The sequence below is a fragment of the Aptenodytes patagonicus genome, chromosome 2 (genome assembly GCF_965638725.1).
Source record: "Aptenodytes patagonicus chromosome 2, bAptPat1.pri.cur, whole genome shotgun sequence".
Taxonomy (NCBI): Eukaryota; Metazoa; Chordata; class Aves; order Sphenisciformes; family Spheniscidae; genus Aptenodytes; species Aptenodytes patagonicus.
The window spans coordinates 132,671,268-132,690,729 of NC_134950.1; the positions used below are offsets into that span (position 1 = coordinate 132,671,268).

At 39.5% G+C, this 19,462-nt stretch overlaps 1 protein-coding gene across 3 annotated transcripts in view; it reads left to right on the plus strand.

Annotated features, from left to right (window-relative positions):
• HACL1 (2-hydroxyacyl-CoA lyase 1) overlaps window positions 1–19,462 on the plus strand; it is a 29,796-nt gene that overhangs the window by 413 nt on the left and 9,921 nt on the right. For 2 of the 3 annotated variants that reach the window (XM_076331244.1, XM_076331242.1), the window contains exons 2-10: window positions 776–880; window positions 6,493–6,533; window positions 7,804–7,884; window positions 10,365–10,437; window positions 10,930–11,007; window positions 12,003–12,097; window positions 12,639–12,751; window positions 14,416–14,551; window positions 15,701–15,806. In XM_076331244.1, the coding sequence (XP_076187359.1) occupies window positions 776–880; window positions 6,493–6,533; window positions 7,804–7,884; window positions 10,365–10,437; window positions 10,930–11,007; window positions 12,003–12,097; window positions 12,639–12,751; window positions 14,416–14,551; window positions 15,701–15,806 (828 nt within the window). Of the gene's footprint in view, window positions 1–775; window positions 881–3,662; window positions 4,057–6,492; window positions 6,534–7,803; window positions 7,885–10,364; window positions 10,438–10,929; window positions 11,008–12,002; window positions 12,098–12,638; window positions 12,752–14,415; window positions 14,552–15,700; window positions 15,807–19,462 lie in introns of those variants that run through there. The other variant, XM_076331243.1, reaches the window with a different exon arrangement.

Sequence of the window (19,462 nt, forward strand, 5' to 3'; positions counted from 1 at the left end):
CAGCCAGCGTGCCCCGCCCGGCAGCGGCCCGGCCCCGCCAGGTCCCTGTGCCGCCGTGGGCAGGCGTGAGATGGTGAGCCCTGCGCGGCTTTCCCCCGTCCTTCGCTTACTTCTTCTTTCTTACGAGCTTGCGCCTTCCCGAGGCCGTCCGATGCCTCCGTTACCATTAAGCGATGCCGATCGCCCTCTGCGGCTATTCCTACGGCAGCTCCTCCTTTACAATTAACAAAACTCTGTGTTGTCTGTAGACTTGAAATGGTGCTGAACTGGCACGAAAAGGTAGTTCAGATGTAATAAAAATAAGCATAGTCTTTTCTTCATCTATAAGTTTCTTTGGGCATGGTACCATCCCAGTTGTTTCTTGGGGTCTCTTTTTTGTTAATTCTCTGTGAAGGCATAGGAACATGAAATGATACCAGGAAATTTCAGAAGCTGACATACTGAGACAGGAAAATGTTGTAGCAGAGACATCCCAAGTAAGAATTGGTCAGTAAAAAGCACTAAACATATGTTGACTGAGGAACTGGGCTGAACCGTTGTGAAAGCACTGGGTTTTGGAGGCCTATGGAGCAGTGGAACAGCTACAGAGCACTGAGCTGCAAATGCCATATGCCATTGTATATGTTTCCACAGTGACCTGTGAACTTCTATGTGAATATATATGTTGTTACAGTTTATTTTTAGACTGCTTGTATAGTTAGTATGATTGTGTTTGGCATGTGCTTACTAAAGTTATCTTTTGGAAACAATTCTGATTTAACATTTTTCTTTTTAGAATATTGAATACATGTTTGGCATTGTTGGTATTCCAGTCACTGAAATTGCAATTGCAGCCCAAGCAGCTGGAATAAAATATGTAGGAATGAGAAACGAACAAGCTGTAAGTATATATCTGTAGTAGGACCAATCCTTTCTTTTAACTGTTTTACAACAGAATGAAATCCAGTATATATTTTGTTACTAGAAATAACGTGATCTCTGAATGTTCCTTTAAAGAACCTGTAGAGAAGCAGTTAGTGTTAGTCTAGAATAAGGGAGAGCATTGGTGGATTGGGTTGGGTGTTTCTTTTTGCCCTTCTTTCCCCACTTCCATTTTTGAGTGACCCCTCCTTTTCTAATAAGGGAATTGCAACTTTTTTCATTTTTAGATGCCTTTCTCCAATAAGGGAGAGAAGGAAGGATGAAAATAGGGAGAAAAAGAATTTGAACAAAGCATTCCAATACAGAAAGAAAAAATGATCAATTTTGTCTCCTTCAAGTAATATATTGTCAGGTTTTATCTGCCACTTTTTGGGAGGCTCACCCAGGTTTTTATTTTTCTGTAGTTTTCTATAGACTTTCCAATATACTTCTCCCTTAAATTTTTCTACTGTCACTTTCTTTTGCTGATGTCTTCCCTTCCAAATTAGGACAACATTATCGTTCTCTCTCTAATTGGTAGTATTTTAATTCCTCTTTTAGGACTTTCTTAGCTGCTACTTTCCTTTTTGTTTAGAAGGATATTTTACTTAGGAGCTATTTCCTACAGGCCTAAAAAGGTAGGTTTTTTTCCCTTGTCTCTGTTCTGTTCTTGCAGTGCCCAAAAAGGAAGGTTTTCCTGCTGATAAGCTTGTCCTGACTATTTTCAATAATTGTAATATATTTTTTTCCTTAACTGTGTTTTAAAAGCTCACCAAACAGCAAACTGTAGAAAGTTAAAATGCTTCTGAATGCTCAAAATCAAGCATGAACATACCCTTAGAGAGTCTTAATTGTATATATTTCAGCTTCATTGTCTAGGTATCAGAAATTAGACTCAAGCTCATTAGCGTTTTGATGTTAAGCCACTAGTTCTGGATTTGTTTGGTTTCCCCCAGTAGTAGCTCTTGAAGCATTCAGTAGTTTCTCAGGTGGTCTGAGGTTGAATATAATAACCTCAGGTTTATACCTCATTTTCAAGGATTGCTGCACAAGCTGGCTAGCTAGCTACTAGCTATTGCTCTGCTAGCTATTGCACTGCTAGCAAATGGACCATCAGGTGTCCGTACTCGGAGTTGCTCTACTATATTTGTCAATTTTCCATAACTGATGCCAACAAATAAATAAATTGCTTGATTATTACCTTACCAGGAGATTTTTTCTTGTGTTTTAACTTGTTTATGGATCCTGTCTGTCTATGAACACTATTAATTAGAATTTTACCACTTTTACAAGGAACTTCTAGTATTCTGGACCTGCACAGTACTCAGGTGCCTGTATTTTGCAGCAGTGTTCTTTTTCTGTTTTCCACCATGTAGTTCATAGGCTTCATGGATCGTCCCAGGTGTCAATAAAGTATTATAATAGTAGTTCTCCTAAATCAGGTGGTCACGAGCTGTATGTTTTTGCTGTCTAATCCTTAGATCCTTATATTGGAATGTGAGAATTTGCAGAGGAATGCATGTCTCTATGGAAAATCTGTAACATGAGAGAGGCAAACATATACAAATATGTTTAAAAGGTGTACTTGATTCCTTTGAAGGACAGGGAATTCAACACAGTCTTTATATTCCTGTAGGCCATTTAGCAACTGTTCTAGTTTTAGCTTTGGTTATTAACATGATTAAAAATAATTTCCTCATGTGTCTGTAATTAAAAGAGAAGATTGCTTTGCACTGCCAAGTGAGATGCTGTCCTATTTTTCACTCTTTACTAGACTCTTTTCCGTTAGAGTGAAGAAGACAAGAAACATTCTGTTGTGTAAACCGTGAGATACTTTTGCTTAGGGGAATAACAATAACATGAAGACTTGTTTTAACATCAAAATGTCAGGGTTTCTCTTTGGGAAGTAGAAAAGGATGAACAAAGATATATGTGGGTTTTGTTTTGTTCTTTGTCCTCAGTGAAGAGCTAGAGTGATTGCTTGGCAGAGGAGAGGGTAAAAGGTTATACGCAGTATATTCACAATACACTTAATATTTACACATGTCATAGTTTTGTCTAAGTTTATTAGTTGTCTGATCTGGTTGTGGAGGGTGTGTATACAGCTGCTTCCTTTATAGGCAGCCCTATATGATCTGAGATATATGGAAAACAAAGTTTTTTTTTTTTCCAGGGTTGAGTTTCTGCCTCATTTCTCGGCCAGATGTAGTGAAAGTCCATAAAACTGCAGAATAAAGTGTTTGACTAGAAAGACCAGATTAAAGCATGAAGTTAAAAGCTAAGTAGTACTACCAATATCCATTAGCTAATCTCCTGCAGCCTGTAACATGGCATAAGTTTGCTAGAAGCAGTTTAACCCATGTCCCGTATACCCCTTGAACACTGGATAGTTGTGTGGCAACTTGATAGGGGTGTGTGTTTTGTGTATCTGTCCCTGGGTAATTAGAGATTGCTGTGATTGTTTAGAAAACTGATAACCCAGGTCAGTTTTAAACTTCAGAAAACCCCTTCACTAGATGGTTATTCATTAACAACACACATTGCGAATCACAGAATAGAATCATAGAATCATTAAGGTTGGAAAAGACCTCTAAGATCATCAAGTCCAACCGTCAACCCAACACCACCATGCCCACTAAACCATGTCCCTAAGTGCCTCATCTACTCGTCTTTTAAATACCTCCAGGGATGGGGACTCAACCACTTCCCTGGGCAGCCTGTCCCAATGTTTAACCACTCTTTCAGTAAAGAAACTTTTCCTCATGTCCAATCTAAACCTCCCCTGGTGCAACTTGAGGCCATTTCCTCTTGTCCTAAATGTTTAGTTCTTAATCTTTAATAATAATTACCACTACATATTCAAAGCAATCTCTTCTTGATAATCTTACCCTAAGTTAGTCGTGAGTATATAATGTGCTGGAGCTGGTACAGCGTAGTTAGCACGGATGGTGCTAGCTGTCAGGGGAATCAGACTCGAGAACCCTTCAATAAGGGCAGCTGGAACCAAAGCGGACATCTTTTTTCTCCACCCCTTAGATTCAAGATCTCTTTTTATAAGACATTTTGTTTTCTGAACAGATCTTACCCCTTGGCCTCCGTGCCTGGACTGTGGACCGTGCAGTGCTGGATGGGTGTTACTTGCCCAGGCCAAGACAGGTGCTTTATCCTGTTGCACATCTGTTGGTTGGGTTTTGTTCTTTTTTTTTTTTTTCCCCCTCCCTTGCTTAGCCGTTGCTGCCTTTCCTAAAGCAAAAGCAGTGTCTTCCCAGATCTCAAAGTTGCATTTTTTCAGTGACCAGTAATTGGCCATCAGCAAGTTGCTTATTATTCTGGGACTGCTGCTTTAAACCTGTGTCCATATTTTCAAGGCCCGAATTTATGTTGTATGTCATAACAAAAGACATCATGTACCAAGCTCAGATTCATACAGCAAGTTCTCATAACAAGTTGATCACAAGCCCTACAGGAACATTTAGCATTAGGTACAATTAACATAAGGGCTTCAGGCCCGCTCCTAGGCATGGCAGTACTGTTTTAACTGGGCCACTGGGTACAAAAATGCTTAACTATTGTTTACTAGCTATGTTGTATTGCTTTGCTTATGTTTGAGTTGAAAACAGAATAATTGAATTAAACCCTGCTTAGTGTGCTTCTGCTTGTACGGGAGCAACAGACCTCTGCTTTGGCTACAGTTCAAACCCAGCACTCATGGGTGGTTGCAAACTTCAAGTTCAGTGCCTGCATTTGGACCTCTTGCATTTCTTCCTAATGTTGATTGTGGGTTTGGTGGTCATTGGCATTTTATATGCCTACATCCTTCTTGCCTGTCCGAGGAAAATAAGGATCTGGTTTCAGCTGATCAACTGCGTTGTGACCTTAACAGATAATATGAGTGCCATTACTCATGTTTTAGTGGTGGGGGTGCAAGGTTGGTAAGTAAAATGGGGTTTTGTTCTTACTGTTCACAGAAAAAAAATCTTTTAAGTATACCCTCAAAATTATTTATGATTTCCTCTCCTCTAAATACAGGTAGATTTAGTCATGTTGTTTCCTTGCAGAATGAAGCAGTAAAAGTTTTAATGGCAATGACTGTACATGAACCCAAATTCTATGTGCTGCTTTATTTTGCCATTCAGTTCTAAAAAATGATTGCCATGGAAACTCAACACCATGCTTTGAGCTCCATTAACAAGATTTTTAATAACACCTACTCCAAATATTTCTAAACTTTTGCACACAGATATGTCATCAAATTGTTATCTAATTCTTGAATTATGAAAAGTAGAAAGAGATTTTTCTTGTCAACGTACTTTTTTGTCAACAATTCCCTATCCTAATGCTGCAAAGAAAATAAAGGCTGCTTATTATTCCTCTACTAAGCCTCATGTTTTCCTCAAACAGTTGGTCTGTATCTTTAGGAGCATGAGGATACTAAAGACAGTTTCTCCTTCTGTGTAATAAGTCTGTGTTTTCACTCATTGAAGCTGAGATTAGGTAACACAGCACGTTAGCAGAATTATTCATAGGTTTGAGGAAAATGTATAGTAGCTTTGTAAACTTTTAGAAGGAGCTTTTGTGTTACTTATTCTTCTTACTACAGTAGTACTCAGATAAAACTAAAAAAAAAAAATCCCAACTCTATTTCAAAATGAAAGAGGCGGGCTATAAGACCAGGAGCTTACTTTAAAAACAAAATCTTGCAAAATTACTTTTTTCCATTAAGTGTTAGAACTTGCTGTATTCAAGACAAAAGCATGAGAATATGAGGGAGGGAGTTGGCAATGTCACATGTGTGAATCCTTTGGAGTTCTCGGGTCGCCCGTAAGCTTCTGTTTCTACTTGATCGCATATTGTCTTGTTACCAGGTAAACTTTATATCTGAATGTTTAATATTACTACAGGAGTAGCATAAAAACATACTCCGTAATAATACTGCTGCTAAGCTATGTTAACACATGTTGTAGGCATTACTTTTGTGAAAATTATTCAAAATGCAATTTTTCTTTAAAATGTCAAAGTAGCTAAAGCTGTGTGATACCAGAAATGGAGTGAGAAGTACTTCAGCAGCTCAGCTTGTAAAAGATAATCCCTAATCTTCTAATGAATCTCTCCAGCGTGTGATTTCAACCTTTTGCTTAATTTCTGAAATACGATGAGTCATTCCAGTGATGGCTGGATTTCTGTTCGTTGCCTTTCTCTTGTAAATCCCTCTTCCATGTGAGTCTAGAAGGCAGTAGAAGGGAGAAGTTTCTTATGCTGTTCTGTTCATTTTGCTTCCCTGGTTAGGGGGGGTTTCTTTTATGTTGTCGTTTTTTCGATTTTTTAAATCATAAATATTCCTAATGTAATATCCTGGAACAACAGAAGCTTGAAATGTGGAGACGAGTTTTGAAATTTTTTTACGTAAGCCTTCATGAACGCACCTTATAATGGGGAGCGTGAAGGGGTACTTCTGTTTACATTTAAGCTCTAATGGTCAGGGCAAAATCTGTACCTGCTTATTTTCAGTATTTTTGTTGAAAGTTATGTACGAGATATCATGAAATGTATATATAATAACAACTGTATGATTACCTCCCATATTTTCAATAGGCCTGTTATGCTGCATCTGCTGTTGGATATTTGACTGGCAGGTACATTCCACATTTATTAATGTTTATAATAATATACTATTAACTGTATTAGACTCAACAGTTAGAAGCTAGGAATGTTTTTCTGTTTTGGAGCTGGGTGTTTTTAGTGTGTGCAGATGTAGGGCAGTTAAAATGGAACATGAATTTTAAAATAACTGTCAATAATGGTTATCAATATTTCTATTGCTATGATTCAGGGCAGGAACAAGGAGGTGCTTAAGCTCATATAATGTTGTCCATCTTACAACTTTATTTTTCCTCTTTTAATTTCTGAGTAGTAGTTTAACGCCATTGGTATGAGGGGCAGAAATCACGCCACCATTGTTTGTTGCATCTTGGTGGACCCGCTGTACCTTAATCTCATCATGTGGGCATATTATTGAACAAATACCTTATCAATATAGAGACTGATCATATGCCTTCCAGTCTCCCCTGTGCTGCTTCTGACACGAAATACTGGCTTTTCCTCTTTTCTATTGCATTTTGCTCTCAATGTTGTTGGGATGCATTCTGTGGCCTGTGACTTGTGAAGTGTGCTTCTTGGATCCTTTTCTAAAGTAAACATCTGGTGTCTGCTTGCTCACAATTGCAGACCCGATGATGCAGGTGATCATTCCTTATTCTGTCTGCAAGCATGACACCTGTGTTACACAGTTTTGTAGTTTTTCTTCCTTTGAATAATCCTCTGGAAGTAAGCTGATTTTTTTCTGATATGTAAAGAGTCTGTAAAGCTACTAAAGAATGCTCAGTAGTTAAGAATTGTCATTTTTATCTCATCACCTAGAATAACAAGTGCCTCTGCCTGAATTAAACTATAATAAAATTTGTGTTGAATCAGATGCACTTCTTCCTTTGTGAGCTTTCTTCATTGATATCTAGTGCTAAAGTGGAGTTGAGAAAACTGCAAACATAAGTGGCTTACCAAATTCCATATAAATGCTAGATGATGGAGTAAACGCAATAAAAGAAGGAGCTGTGTTATGATGAGCCTGCATATGTTGCAGACCTCTGTGTGGCTGGCACATAACAACTGTTTTACTTGCTTTTTCAATTGGGTTGATACAGCTAAATGATTTCTGATTCCCATGTCTGTCTTTAAGTCCTTCATACAAACCCCTTGTCGTTCATGCATTTTGATGACATGAGTAAAACTTAAATATTTTATATTTCAGCATCTTACTAATTTTTGTTGGTGATTTATTTGGTGTTCCCTGTGCTTACTTTCCTTTTCTCTCTCTCTCTCTCTCTTTGTTTGTTTGTTTTTCTCTAGACCAGGAGTATGTCTTGTAGTGTCCGGTCCAGGTTTTTTACATGCCCTTGGTGGGATGGCAAATGCAACCATGAACTGCTGGTAATTTAACTACATTTTCCCTTTAAAATTCTAATAATTGTTTGCTGTTATTTGTTGTAGATGTTGAGCTCTGCAGTATTTAGTATAGGACTTTTTTTTCTTTCTTGTAGGTAATGAGAAGGGAATTCTTCATTTATCAACCCTAAAAGTAATTTAGTTCCATTTTTTGTATTCTCATGGATAAAATTCTTTTTGTCCTACCCCATTGCGCATATACTGGAAAATCTATCAGTATACCTGATTGTATGGATAAATTTGAAAATGAAATCGATATTCAGCCTGCAATGCTTTATTGATCGTGGAGGGTCTTAGAGGTTTTTTTCTAAATTTAAATCCACATTGCCTTTGAATTACTGTATTTCGTATGTGAACAAGTTGACAACTGCATTGTTAAAATCCATATTTGCTCCCCACGCAGACACTTAGAGCAGTAACTAAGTATTGAATTAAATGATGTACAGGGTGATAGCATTTACTCCCACAAGCCTTCACTGAGACATGGCAACTTTAGCTGGTCTGCCACTGAAAGCTCTTCAGAAAGCTGTATGAGGTATTTTGGGTAGAAGCTCTGGTAATACTAAGCGCGTGTGATCTGGAGCGTTAGATTAGCAGTGGCTGATGGACAAGGGAAGCTCGATAATGGGAACACTAACAAGTCAAGTCTCTGACACTTTGAAAAAAGACCTCTAGTGTTCAAATTCTTTTTTAAAAAATGAGTTATTGACTAAAGTTTTGCTGTACCTATGTGACCTTATATTAAAAAAAAAAATCATATGAAAACCTTGCTTTTGAGCAGTCATGGATTTGGTTATAAGAAAGAAGCATTCATGGCACTTGCTTATGGATTTGCAGGAGACATTTCTATTTTCCCACAAACAGAGTTTTGTCTGAGACTAGCTCTGTTTACCTGACTTGATCTTGCATAAACCTGTACTCCTGGCAAAAGGTGAAGGGGATGACTTACCTAGTTTGGCAGAATATTTGACAATATAGTAAGGCTGGTTTTCACTGACCAAACCACAGTGTTTGGCCAATGATTTTTTCACTGGTCACATCAGGTTTGCCTTTTGCCTGCCATGTGCCAAAAGGAGAGAAATAAGCATTCAGAAACCCTAAATTTAGCCCAATGAAATTAATTTTTCCTTGGCTCCTTCATGAGTAGGCACCTCCATTGAGTGAAAATCCCAAACATCCTTTCACATTTGCTTTTGGCTGGCATTACCATTGTAAGAAAGGGTGCTGTGCTTTGGAGGGGAAGACTAGGGATTTTTCTGTTGAGTTAACTGATCAGCTTTCTGGCCTGTTTCACTAGGCAGCAGCATGAATACTTGGGCAGGCACTACAGAGAAGGAGTGTTGCAAGGGAAGAGCGAGAGTAGCCCAAGCAAAGGAAAGGAGATGAAAATACAATACACATTGAGGGGTTTGGTTACACCAATCTGATACAGTCCGCCGCAAAAAGGGACATAGGCCCATATCATCTCCACACCTTTCTCCTGGCCATGTACTCCTGCTGCTTGCCCTCTTGACAGCTCTGGCACTTGTCTGCCCCAACAATCACATTGAGTTCATTATTCTGGCAAAAAGCCAACCCAGCAAAAATCAGTAAATAATGTCATGTTAGATAAGTGATCTAAATTGGCTTGCTCTGCAGTCAGGTAAGCATCAAGCACCTAGGCGAGGGAGGGAGTGGATTATGCAGCTGGGAGCAAAAGTTAGAGAGATCTTCCCCTTTCTGTGGCAACAAGGTGTTAAGTCTCCTGCTCTATACCATTCCCTGCAAGGAAGTGGCATGAGGAGACCAGTTTGTAGGGTCTCAATTTGTATCCCTCATTGGTATCTCCCAGATGTCATGCGATTCCATGGCATTACACCTGGCATTGTTAACATGCTGTCCTCGTTTCAGCTGGGATAGAGTTAATTTTCTTCCTAGTAGCTGGTACAGTGCTGTGTTTTGGATTTAGTATGAGAATAATGTTGATAACACACCGACGTTTTATTTGTTGCTAAGTACTGCTTACACTAGTCAAGGACTTCTCAGCTTCCCATGCTCTACCAACTGAGAAAGCTGGAGTACAATCAGTACTTTTCAGCTTTTTAGATTAGCTGTTGTCATTCCTTTCAAACCATCTTGTCACCCATGTTATCAAACTTCAATTAAAATTGCTAGCAATATGACTTGGTTTTAGAATTTTTATGCTAGATGCGGATCACTTAATATAGCCAGACTGTCCTAAAACTAGTGACCCAAAAGCTGCTAGGAAGTCTGCCAACTGACACGCTGATACTTAGAATCCACTCCTGTATTGTGCTGGTCACTTTCTATTCCTGTTGAGATCTGTGGATGCTGAAGGTGCACAACATCCCAAAAGCAGTAGGATTTGACCATCAGATTTACAGATGTGATTGTGGTTATAAAAAAATATATGTACGCTTAAGGTTGGTGGGTTTTTTTTATTTTTTTTTTATATACTTTTCTAGGCCTTTGATTGTTATTGGAGGCTCTTCTGACAGAAATCAGGAAACCATGGGAGCTTTCCAAGAATTCCCACAGGTACATAGACGTACAACTTTGTACAAAAAGATTTCAGTTAAATAATTGGTGGTGTTTCTTCATTAGTGTAGGAATAACAATCCCAAACACTAACATTTCCTAACAGATCTTACAATGCTGTTGATTTGCTCCATCTACTGGTTTAAGATGGACACTGTGTAAATACAGCCGATTATTTGGAATGTCTTTGTCCGCAGTCATGTTAGAATTCATGCCCTGTTTTAGGTTGTCAGCTGGTGTAAACTACTGTTGTCTGTCTGTTCTGAGATGGAAGAAAGCAAAATAAAATTTCCAAGAAAAGAAGCACCACTCTCTGGAATGAGTATGGCTTTGACAGTTTCCACCAGCTGAGGAACTGCATTTTTTTATGTGGGAGTTTTCAACTTGTTGCTTTCTATTTGGCATTTTTTCTGGTTTATTCATGTTGAAATGAGATGGAAATGAGGAAATCACTTTGATAAATCAATATAATGGTTATATGCATTTACTCAGGTTGAAGCTGGTAGGCTGTACAACAAACTGTCTGTCCGCCCAAGCAGCCTAGAAGTTATTCCTGCTGTTATTGAAAAGGTATGAAAAAATACTAAATTAGCAACAGAACATCGAGTAACTGTCTCCTACTGTATAAGCTTTGAGGGTTTATTTTTTGTATAGTTGTTACTGTAAATAGTTTGATCCTGCAGATGTTAGGTGATGTTTGAGTGAGTAAATTAACAACCGGGGAGGTTTTTCCTATGAACTGTGCTATGGAACAGGTTAGAAATAGATTCTGGTCCAATCTGATGCTTACTGATCCCTGCAGTGTTTTTTGTTAGCTTCAGTCAGAGCTGGAAAATTTTTATGAAAGAAATGCTTTTAGGGAGAGATGCAATAACTAGAAATGTAATACTACACATTTCAGCTCTTTTACCACTCATTATGTGAAGGAGATTTGGAGGGGGGTGCGGTGGAGGTGGTTGTGTTTGGTTTTGGGGTTTGGTTGTTGGTTTGATGGGGTTTTTGAGAGAGTGAGAGAAAACACATCCTTACCTCAATGCTTCAGAAAGGGTTACAAAAGTCTCTTGCTACTGCTGTAGCAACACTTCAGCCATGTCAGCCTAAATTCTGCATACAATGACACTGTTTCCAGAAGTGCAAATTCAGCAGAGCATCTACCTGTAATAGAAGAACTGGAATCAAAAGTAATAGAAAATGGAGGCATTGGTTGTCTTGGGTTTTTTCTGTTTGTGCTCCTTTAAATAAAATTCAGCATGAGAGTTTAATTTAGTATTTCCAAACACAACAGCTGATAATGAAGTTTTCTCATTGCAAATTAAATGAAGAATTTACAGTCTAATACTGTGCATCTACTGAAAGACTTCAGCTGGCATATAGGGGAAAATGTAAATTCAAAACTTGAATTTATTGGTATAAATCAATCCATGGGAGCTTTCCCTGTGGTGGTTCAGCAATATGAAACAGCATGTTCCTTCTCTGCCTGCAGAAGGGTTTTCTTGTTTTTTACACATAAGGATTTTTAAAATCCTTTCAAACAGTGGTTAAAACTGTGATTATTTATTTTCTAGGCTGTAAGAACGAGCATATATGGTCGTCCAGGTTCCTGCTATATTGACATACCTGGGGATTTTGTGAATCTTCAGGTGAATAAGAGCTCTGTCAAGTACGTAAAGATTATATTCGTTATTTTTCAAGTCACTGAATAAAAGAAATTTTAGTTTTAAGTTACTTTTGTATTTTCTTTTCTTAAAACAAGAAAAAGATAAACAATAGCAATAGATTAAATAATTTGCCACAAGGTTGAAATGATACTAAAAATCCAGCCTCTAAATGTAACATTCCATCGTAATATGTGGTATAGATTATAGTTTGTAATGAAATGTGCAAAAATAAATAAATTAATATGGTGGTAATACAATGATGTCACTTTGTAAATCTCCGGAACAACACTACCTATAAGATTAAAGAACCATGCAAGAAAAACTTCAAAGCCTGTTTTAAAAAAAAAAATCCTGTTCTGATAAATGCTGTGAGTAATGTGGTATGTAGCACCTGTTTTAAAAAAAAAAATCCTGTTCTGTTAAATGCTGTGAGTAACGTGGTATGTAGCACCTGGGGTTTTATGCTAAACAATAGGTTTTATCTTTCAACATTTCTTGGTTTGAATTTTTTAAACAGCCTCTTTTGTTTTGCTTGACTTCCAGGTACGTGGAATGCTGTCTGCCACCTCCCGTCAGCATGGCTGAATGCTCTGCTGTATCTGAAGCAGCGTCTATCATTGTTCATTCCAAGCAGCCTCTGCTAATCATTGGCAAAGGTAGCATGCTTTGATGTAGCTTTGAACTGTACAAGTTCTGGACAAGAAAAACGACCGAAGTGATTTCTTTTCCCCATAAGTGTTAGCCATCTCCTTTTGACTCTTTATTAAAACAAACAAACAAAAAACCAAAACAACACAGACAAACTTCTTTGAAATTTGATGTTAAAATCTGCTCTGTTTTTAGAATATTTTTATTCTGTTGTGTAACTGTTGTCTTTTTCATCTAGTTTAAGAGAAAAGTCAATTGATAAAATACAAGTTTAAGTAGAAAAAAATTCGGATAACCATTGTCTTAAGCCTAGAGCAAATACCAAGGGATCACTTCCAAAATTCCAAACAAATTCTGTTAGAATATAGAAGTGATATTCTCTGTCTGATGCTCTGGCGTATATAGCAAGAATCAGAATACTCAAAGGTCATTTTTCCATTTGGACTTACTGAAAGTGCCAGCCTACCTGTGTGGAGACATGAAGCAACACGGCAGGTGTTGCTGCTATTGCTGTTTTACAGACTTTCCATTGTACCCTGCCAGTGTATTTCATTCCTGAAATAGAGGTGTCCCTAAAGGTAGAGGATAATTAGTCTCTGTGCTGGTTAGCTTATTTTGTCTCTCCTTGTGGAATGTTAGTCACTGCAGTGGCGTTTCCGTTGAAGATACAGGTCTGCTAGGAACAGAATTGAAATAAGCACCTTGTTTCACCCAGGCTGTTTTTCTGCAGACGTGGGTTCTATGTTTAATCAGGGAGTGAAATGATTGAGATGAGATGGATCTTATCATTGACTGGGTGATGAAATAGTAGACAGAAGGTAGATCAGGAAAGGGTTGGGTTTTTTTTTCCCCTCTCTCTGGCTTCATACACATGAACAAAAGGGTGTTCTTTGAAAGTGAAAGGTAGAAGACTCAAAAATACATAGCTACGTGTTTTGTTGATGTCAACAATTGAGAATCTACTTAACAAATTTATCTGGACTTTCTGCTATATATTGTTGTTAGCAGGATTTTTGGAAAAAATACAGAAGTTTATTCTTCAGGATTTAAGACTCATGGACTTAAATCATTGCACAAGGACCAGTCAGTTATTCTAGATTGCCTGGGCAACCTTAATTCAGCAGCCTTGTACTAAAGGTAGCATCACAGTAAATGGACACACAAACACATATCTTCACAAGGTCTTCTCTGAGCTTCTCTTTTTTCATTAAAGGCTTATAGTAGACCTGTTTAGGGCAGGTTGTTATGGAGCATGTGATACAACATGTGGGGGGCAAGCAAAAAATGACATTACACAACACAACGGTCTCCTGTTGCTGCTGCAGAAGTCTCTGCCCCATAATACCGAACTTCACCCACTAAAAATTGTCATTTTAGATAAACAAAATCTCCTATTTTTCCCTGCCCTGCTTTACAGAAATAGCTAAATAGTTCAACTGAAGTCTTAAAAAAAAAAAAAAAAAAAAGCTTTTCTCAAAAATACAGGAAATTTGAACCCAAATACCTGTAGCTTGGCACATTATGTTTTGAGTTCTCCAGAATGAAAAATAACAAGCAGCTTTCATAATGGGAAATAGTACTCTTTCTGCCACTAATGTAATCGGGTTAATTGAAATTCAAATGAATACAGTAGGTTTCTGTAGTATTAAGCAGTCTCTTTCATTTCATTCAGGTGCTGCTTATTCACATGCTGAAAACAACATCAGAAAGTTGGTGGACCTTTGTGGACTGCCTTTTTTGCCTACACCAATGGCGAAAGGAGTAGTTCCTGATAACCATCCAAATTGTGTAGCTGCAGCAAGATCAATGTAAATATAAAGGAAGGCTTCTAATCCTAACATCTGAGAAACAGCTAGGAATTGTGGTTGTCTACAGATGCCAGGGAAGACAAAATGCATACAACAAAAATTTTTCAACCACATTTTGCACCTCATTTTAGAGCACTGAAAATCTTGCTTGGAAAGAGACAACAGATTTAGGTGGATCACTTTTGACAATGCTTAGAATGCTGGCCAGGAAGATACTTTACCTGAGAGCTAATATTCTGTAACTATGAAGCCTATGGCAAGTAGATGTATCAATGTTGTTAGTATGTATTTCATAACATAAAATGAAACTGGTAAACAGTTTATGTTAAACATTTAACTTAGTGCACTAGACAAACTACTACCTTTTTATTTTAACACCATAAGCACAAGCTTAAGATGCACACATTGCAGTTGAAGTTTTGCTGTCTGCTGTCTCTGCATGGTGTTTGCAAAACACCGTCACTAAATTGCAGTTTATTTAAAAAGAAAAATAAGGTATTTCAAACTACACTGAAGGACTATGTTTAAAGTAACTTGTAAGAGCTCTTTTTGGCTTTTGGCAAAATTAATGTGAGTGAACTATAATAACCCTACTAGGTATGAATATGCAGAGAGTCATCTTGCAGATGGAGCATTTATATACTTTGAGATTGAATTATTGTCCGTTGTTGACCATCTTAGCTTTATCGCTGTTAAGCATGCTGTTAAGAAAAATGGAGAATAAAAGAATATACCAAATATTGTCTACCCAGCTGAAAGGTAAATTAACAGGAGTCTAAACTGAGAGATCCACAACAATCTTAACTTTGGCACCCACTGTTCCCAGTATCACAGTAGTGAGTCTTTCGCTTTAACCTCAGCATCATTATAGCATCTTGTTAGTCTCCTAGTGTAATGATTCCTTTCCCAAACACAGCATATTAGGAAAATAGTAATTCATTTTCTTCTTGAGTTCCTAAACTCAAGAATGGCTTGATGATTGGCTGTGTAAAAGGATACCTGGTTTTGGGGCTAAGCAAGCAGCTTAGAGAAAGAAAGGATTATATTCTGGGGTTTGCTGTGGTGGTTAGGATTACTTCTAATTTTGAAAACACTATTAAGTTTAATAATAATTCCTCTTTATCTGATTCTCTTATTTCCCTTTATTAGGGCATTACAGCATGCTGATGTAATCATCTTGCTTGGTGCAAGGTTGAATTGGATTTTGCATTTTGGTCTTCCACCAAGGTTTCGACAAGACGTAAAGGTTATTCAGGTAAGCAGGAAAATGATTATCACTTGAAGGAAGTCCTCTGTGTTCTAGCATTGCCTAGAGCAATTATTGTAAATTATTTTGGTAGTGTACTTCATGTGGCAAATACTGCCCTATGGACAGTCCAGTACAGTGCATATAGTTATGGTAGTTCTCCAGAAATAGTTCTGATTTCTTTCATTATTTTTTTTACTTCCTTATTTTTTTCTAAAAATGGTTACAGCGTTGTTCCAGCTATCAAGGACTTGGTGCTGCTGTAATGAGGAGGGCAGACACTTCTATGTAGTTGACTAATACAGGATTAGACTGAGGATATTTGTGTGATCTTTGGAGCACTGGAATTTCTGTGATTGAAAGCAAATTGTCTTGAAATTGTGAAACCTTTCATACTGTTTTGACTGCTCTTTCAGCTGGATTTTTTTGAAATAGAATTACTTTCAGATCCAGAGTCAGTCATTATAAGAGCTCAGTTACTCAAAAATGTTAGTAAGTGTTGTGGTTTAACCCGGCAGGCCACTGACCACCACACAGCTGTTCACTCACTCCCCCCCTGCAGTGGGGTGGGGGAGAGAATAGGGGGAAAAAAGAAGCAAAATTTGTGGGTTGAGATAAAGACAGTTTAATAGGACAGAAAAGGAAGGGAAAATAATAACAATAATAATAATGAAAAAAGAATATACAAAATAAGTGATGCACAATGCAATTGCTCACCACCCGCTGACCGATGCCCAGCCAGTCCCTGAGCAGCGGTTACCACCCCCTGGCCAACTACCCCCAGTTTATGTACTGAGCATGACGTCACATGGTATGGAATATCCCTTTGGCCAGTTTGGGTCAGCTGTCCTGGCTGTGCCTCCTCCCAGCTTCTCGCTGGCAGGGCATGAGAAGCTGAAAAGTCCTTGACTAGTGTAAGCACTGCTCAGCAACAACTAAAACACCAGTGTGTTACCAACATTATTCTCATCCTAAATCCAAAACACAGCACTGTACCAGCTACTAGGAAGAAAATTAACTCTATCCCAGCTGAAACCAGGACAGTATCCACCCCTTATTCTATACCATCTACGTCATGCCCAGGTCCCATACTTTCCAATACATCCCAATTAATCACCACCACTTTTCCTGTCTTTTGATATATACACACAGATATCATTCCCTTAGTCTATGGGCTATCCCTATAAAATGTTCGTTGAATTCATTTAGTCCATGACTTCGGGCTCCATCTGTCATAACAGTCCTTCAGGGCAGGAGAGATGGTGTGTGGTGTGGGATTGTTGCATGCTGAAGCCAGTTTTGGTCCCAGCACCGCTGCACTTGTCTGGTTCTATCATCGCTGCACTTTGCTCGGTTTTCATCAAAATTCATTCTTCGTTAATCTGAGTGATTTTTACTGTAATACTGCTGATATGGCATATAGCCACCGTAGAAGTGATGACATACAGTATTATGTAGCAATTAACATCACACAATTTAATTCATTGGCTATTCTCACCCAAAATCAAATCTCCCTGAGGTACACATCGGACTTCCCCATCTTCCCGCATCACCCACCAAGTGCACCCAGGTCCTTGAGAAAAAGCAATCCCACAAATGGGTTTGCCTTTGCCTGAGACAGGAATAACCCAGACTGTCTTCCCCAGCGTATTTTTTACATGCACTACAGGGACTTTGTCCCCTTCTACAGTACGTAAAAGTTTTGACTGGGCAGGGCCTGCTCAATTGGCAGATCCCCTCGTGTTGACTAACCAGGTGGCTTTTGCTAAATGTGTGTCCCAATGTTTGAACGTCCCACCACCCATTGCTCTCAGCATAGTCTTTAACAGTCCATTGCATCGTTCGATTTTCCCAGAGGCTGATGCATGATAGGGGATGTGATGCACCCACTCAATGCCGTGCTCTTTGGCCCAGGTGTCTATGAGGTTGTTTCAGAAATTAGTCCCGTTGTCTGACTCAATTCTTTCTGGGGTGCCATGTCGCCATAGAACTTGCTTTTCAAGGCCCAGGACAGTGTTCCAGGCGGTGGCATGGGGCACGGGATATGTTTCCAGCCATCCGGTGGTTGCCTCCACCATTGTAAGCACATGGTGCTTGCCATGGCGGGTTTGTGGGAGTGTGACATAACCAGTCTGCCAGGCCTCCCCATATTTATATTTCAGCCATCGTCCTCCATACTAGAGAGGCTTTAACTGCTTGGCTGGCTTGATTGCAGCGCATGTTTCACATTCATGGATAACCTGTGCAATAGTGACCATGGTCAAGTCCACCCCTCGATCACGAGCCCATCTGTACGTTGCATCTCTTCCTTGATGGCCTGAGGTGTCATGGGCCCACCGAGCTATAAATAACTCACCCTTATGTTGCCAGTCCAGATCCACCGGAGCCACTTCAATCTTAGCAGCCTGATCCACCTGCTGGTTGTTTTGATGTTCTTCAGTGGCCCGACTCTTGGGTATGTGAGCATCTACAGGATGGACTTTTACAACCAGGTTCTCCACCCGGGCAGCAATATCTTGCCACAATGCGGCAGCCCAGATGGGTTTGCCTCTGCGCTGCCAGTTGCTCTGCTTCCATTGCTGCAACCACCCCCACAGGGCATTTGCCACCATCCATGAGTCAGTATAGAGATAGAGCACTGGCCACTTTTCTCGGTCAGCAACGTCTAAAGCCAGCTGGCTTTCACCTCTGCAAACTGACTCGATTCACCTTCTCCTTCAGCAGTTTCTGTGACTTGTCATATAGGACTCCATACAGCAGCCTTCCACCTCCGATGCTTTCCCACAAGACGACAGGACCCACCAGTGAACAGGGCATATTGCTTCTCATTTTCTGGTAGTTTATCATACAGTGGGGCCTCCTCAGCACACGTCACCTCCTCCTCTGGCGATATTCCAAAATCTTTGCCTTCTGGCCAGTCCATGATCACTTCCAAGATTCCTGGGCGACTGGGGTTTCCTATTTGAGCCCGTTGTGTGATCAGTGCGACCCACTTACTCCACGTAGCATCAGTTGCATGATGCGTACAGGGGATCTTCCCTTTGAATATCCAGCCCAGCACCGGCAGTCGGGGTGCCAGGAGGAGCTGTACTTCAGTACCAGTGACTTCTGAAGCAGCTTGAACCCCTTCATATGCTGTCGATATCTCTTTTTCACTTGGAATATAGCAGGCCTCGGATCCTCTGTATCCCCGACTCCAAAACCCTAGAGATCAACCTCGAGTCTCCCCTGGTGCTTTCTGCCAGAAGCTCCAGGTAGGGCCATTCTCCCCGGCTGCGGTGTAGAGCACATTTTTTACATCTTGCCCTGGCCAGACTGGCCCAAGGGCTACTGCATGAACTATCTCCTGTTTGATTTGTTCAAAGGCTTGTCACTGCTCAGGACCCCATTTGAAATTGTTCTTCTTCTGGGTCACTTGATAGAGAGGGTTTACAATCAGACTGTAATTGGGAATATGCATTCTCCAAAAACCCACGACGCCTAAGAAAGCTTGTGTTTCCTTTTTGCTAGTTGGTGGAGATGTGGCTGTTATTTTGTTGATCACATCCATTGGGATCTGACGACGTCCATCTTGCCATTTTATTCCTAAAAACTGGATCTCCTGTGCAGGTCCCTTGACCTTACTTTGTTTTATGGCAAAACTGGCCTTCAGCAGGATTTGGACT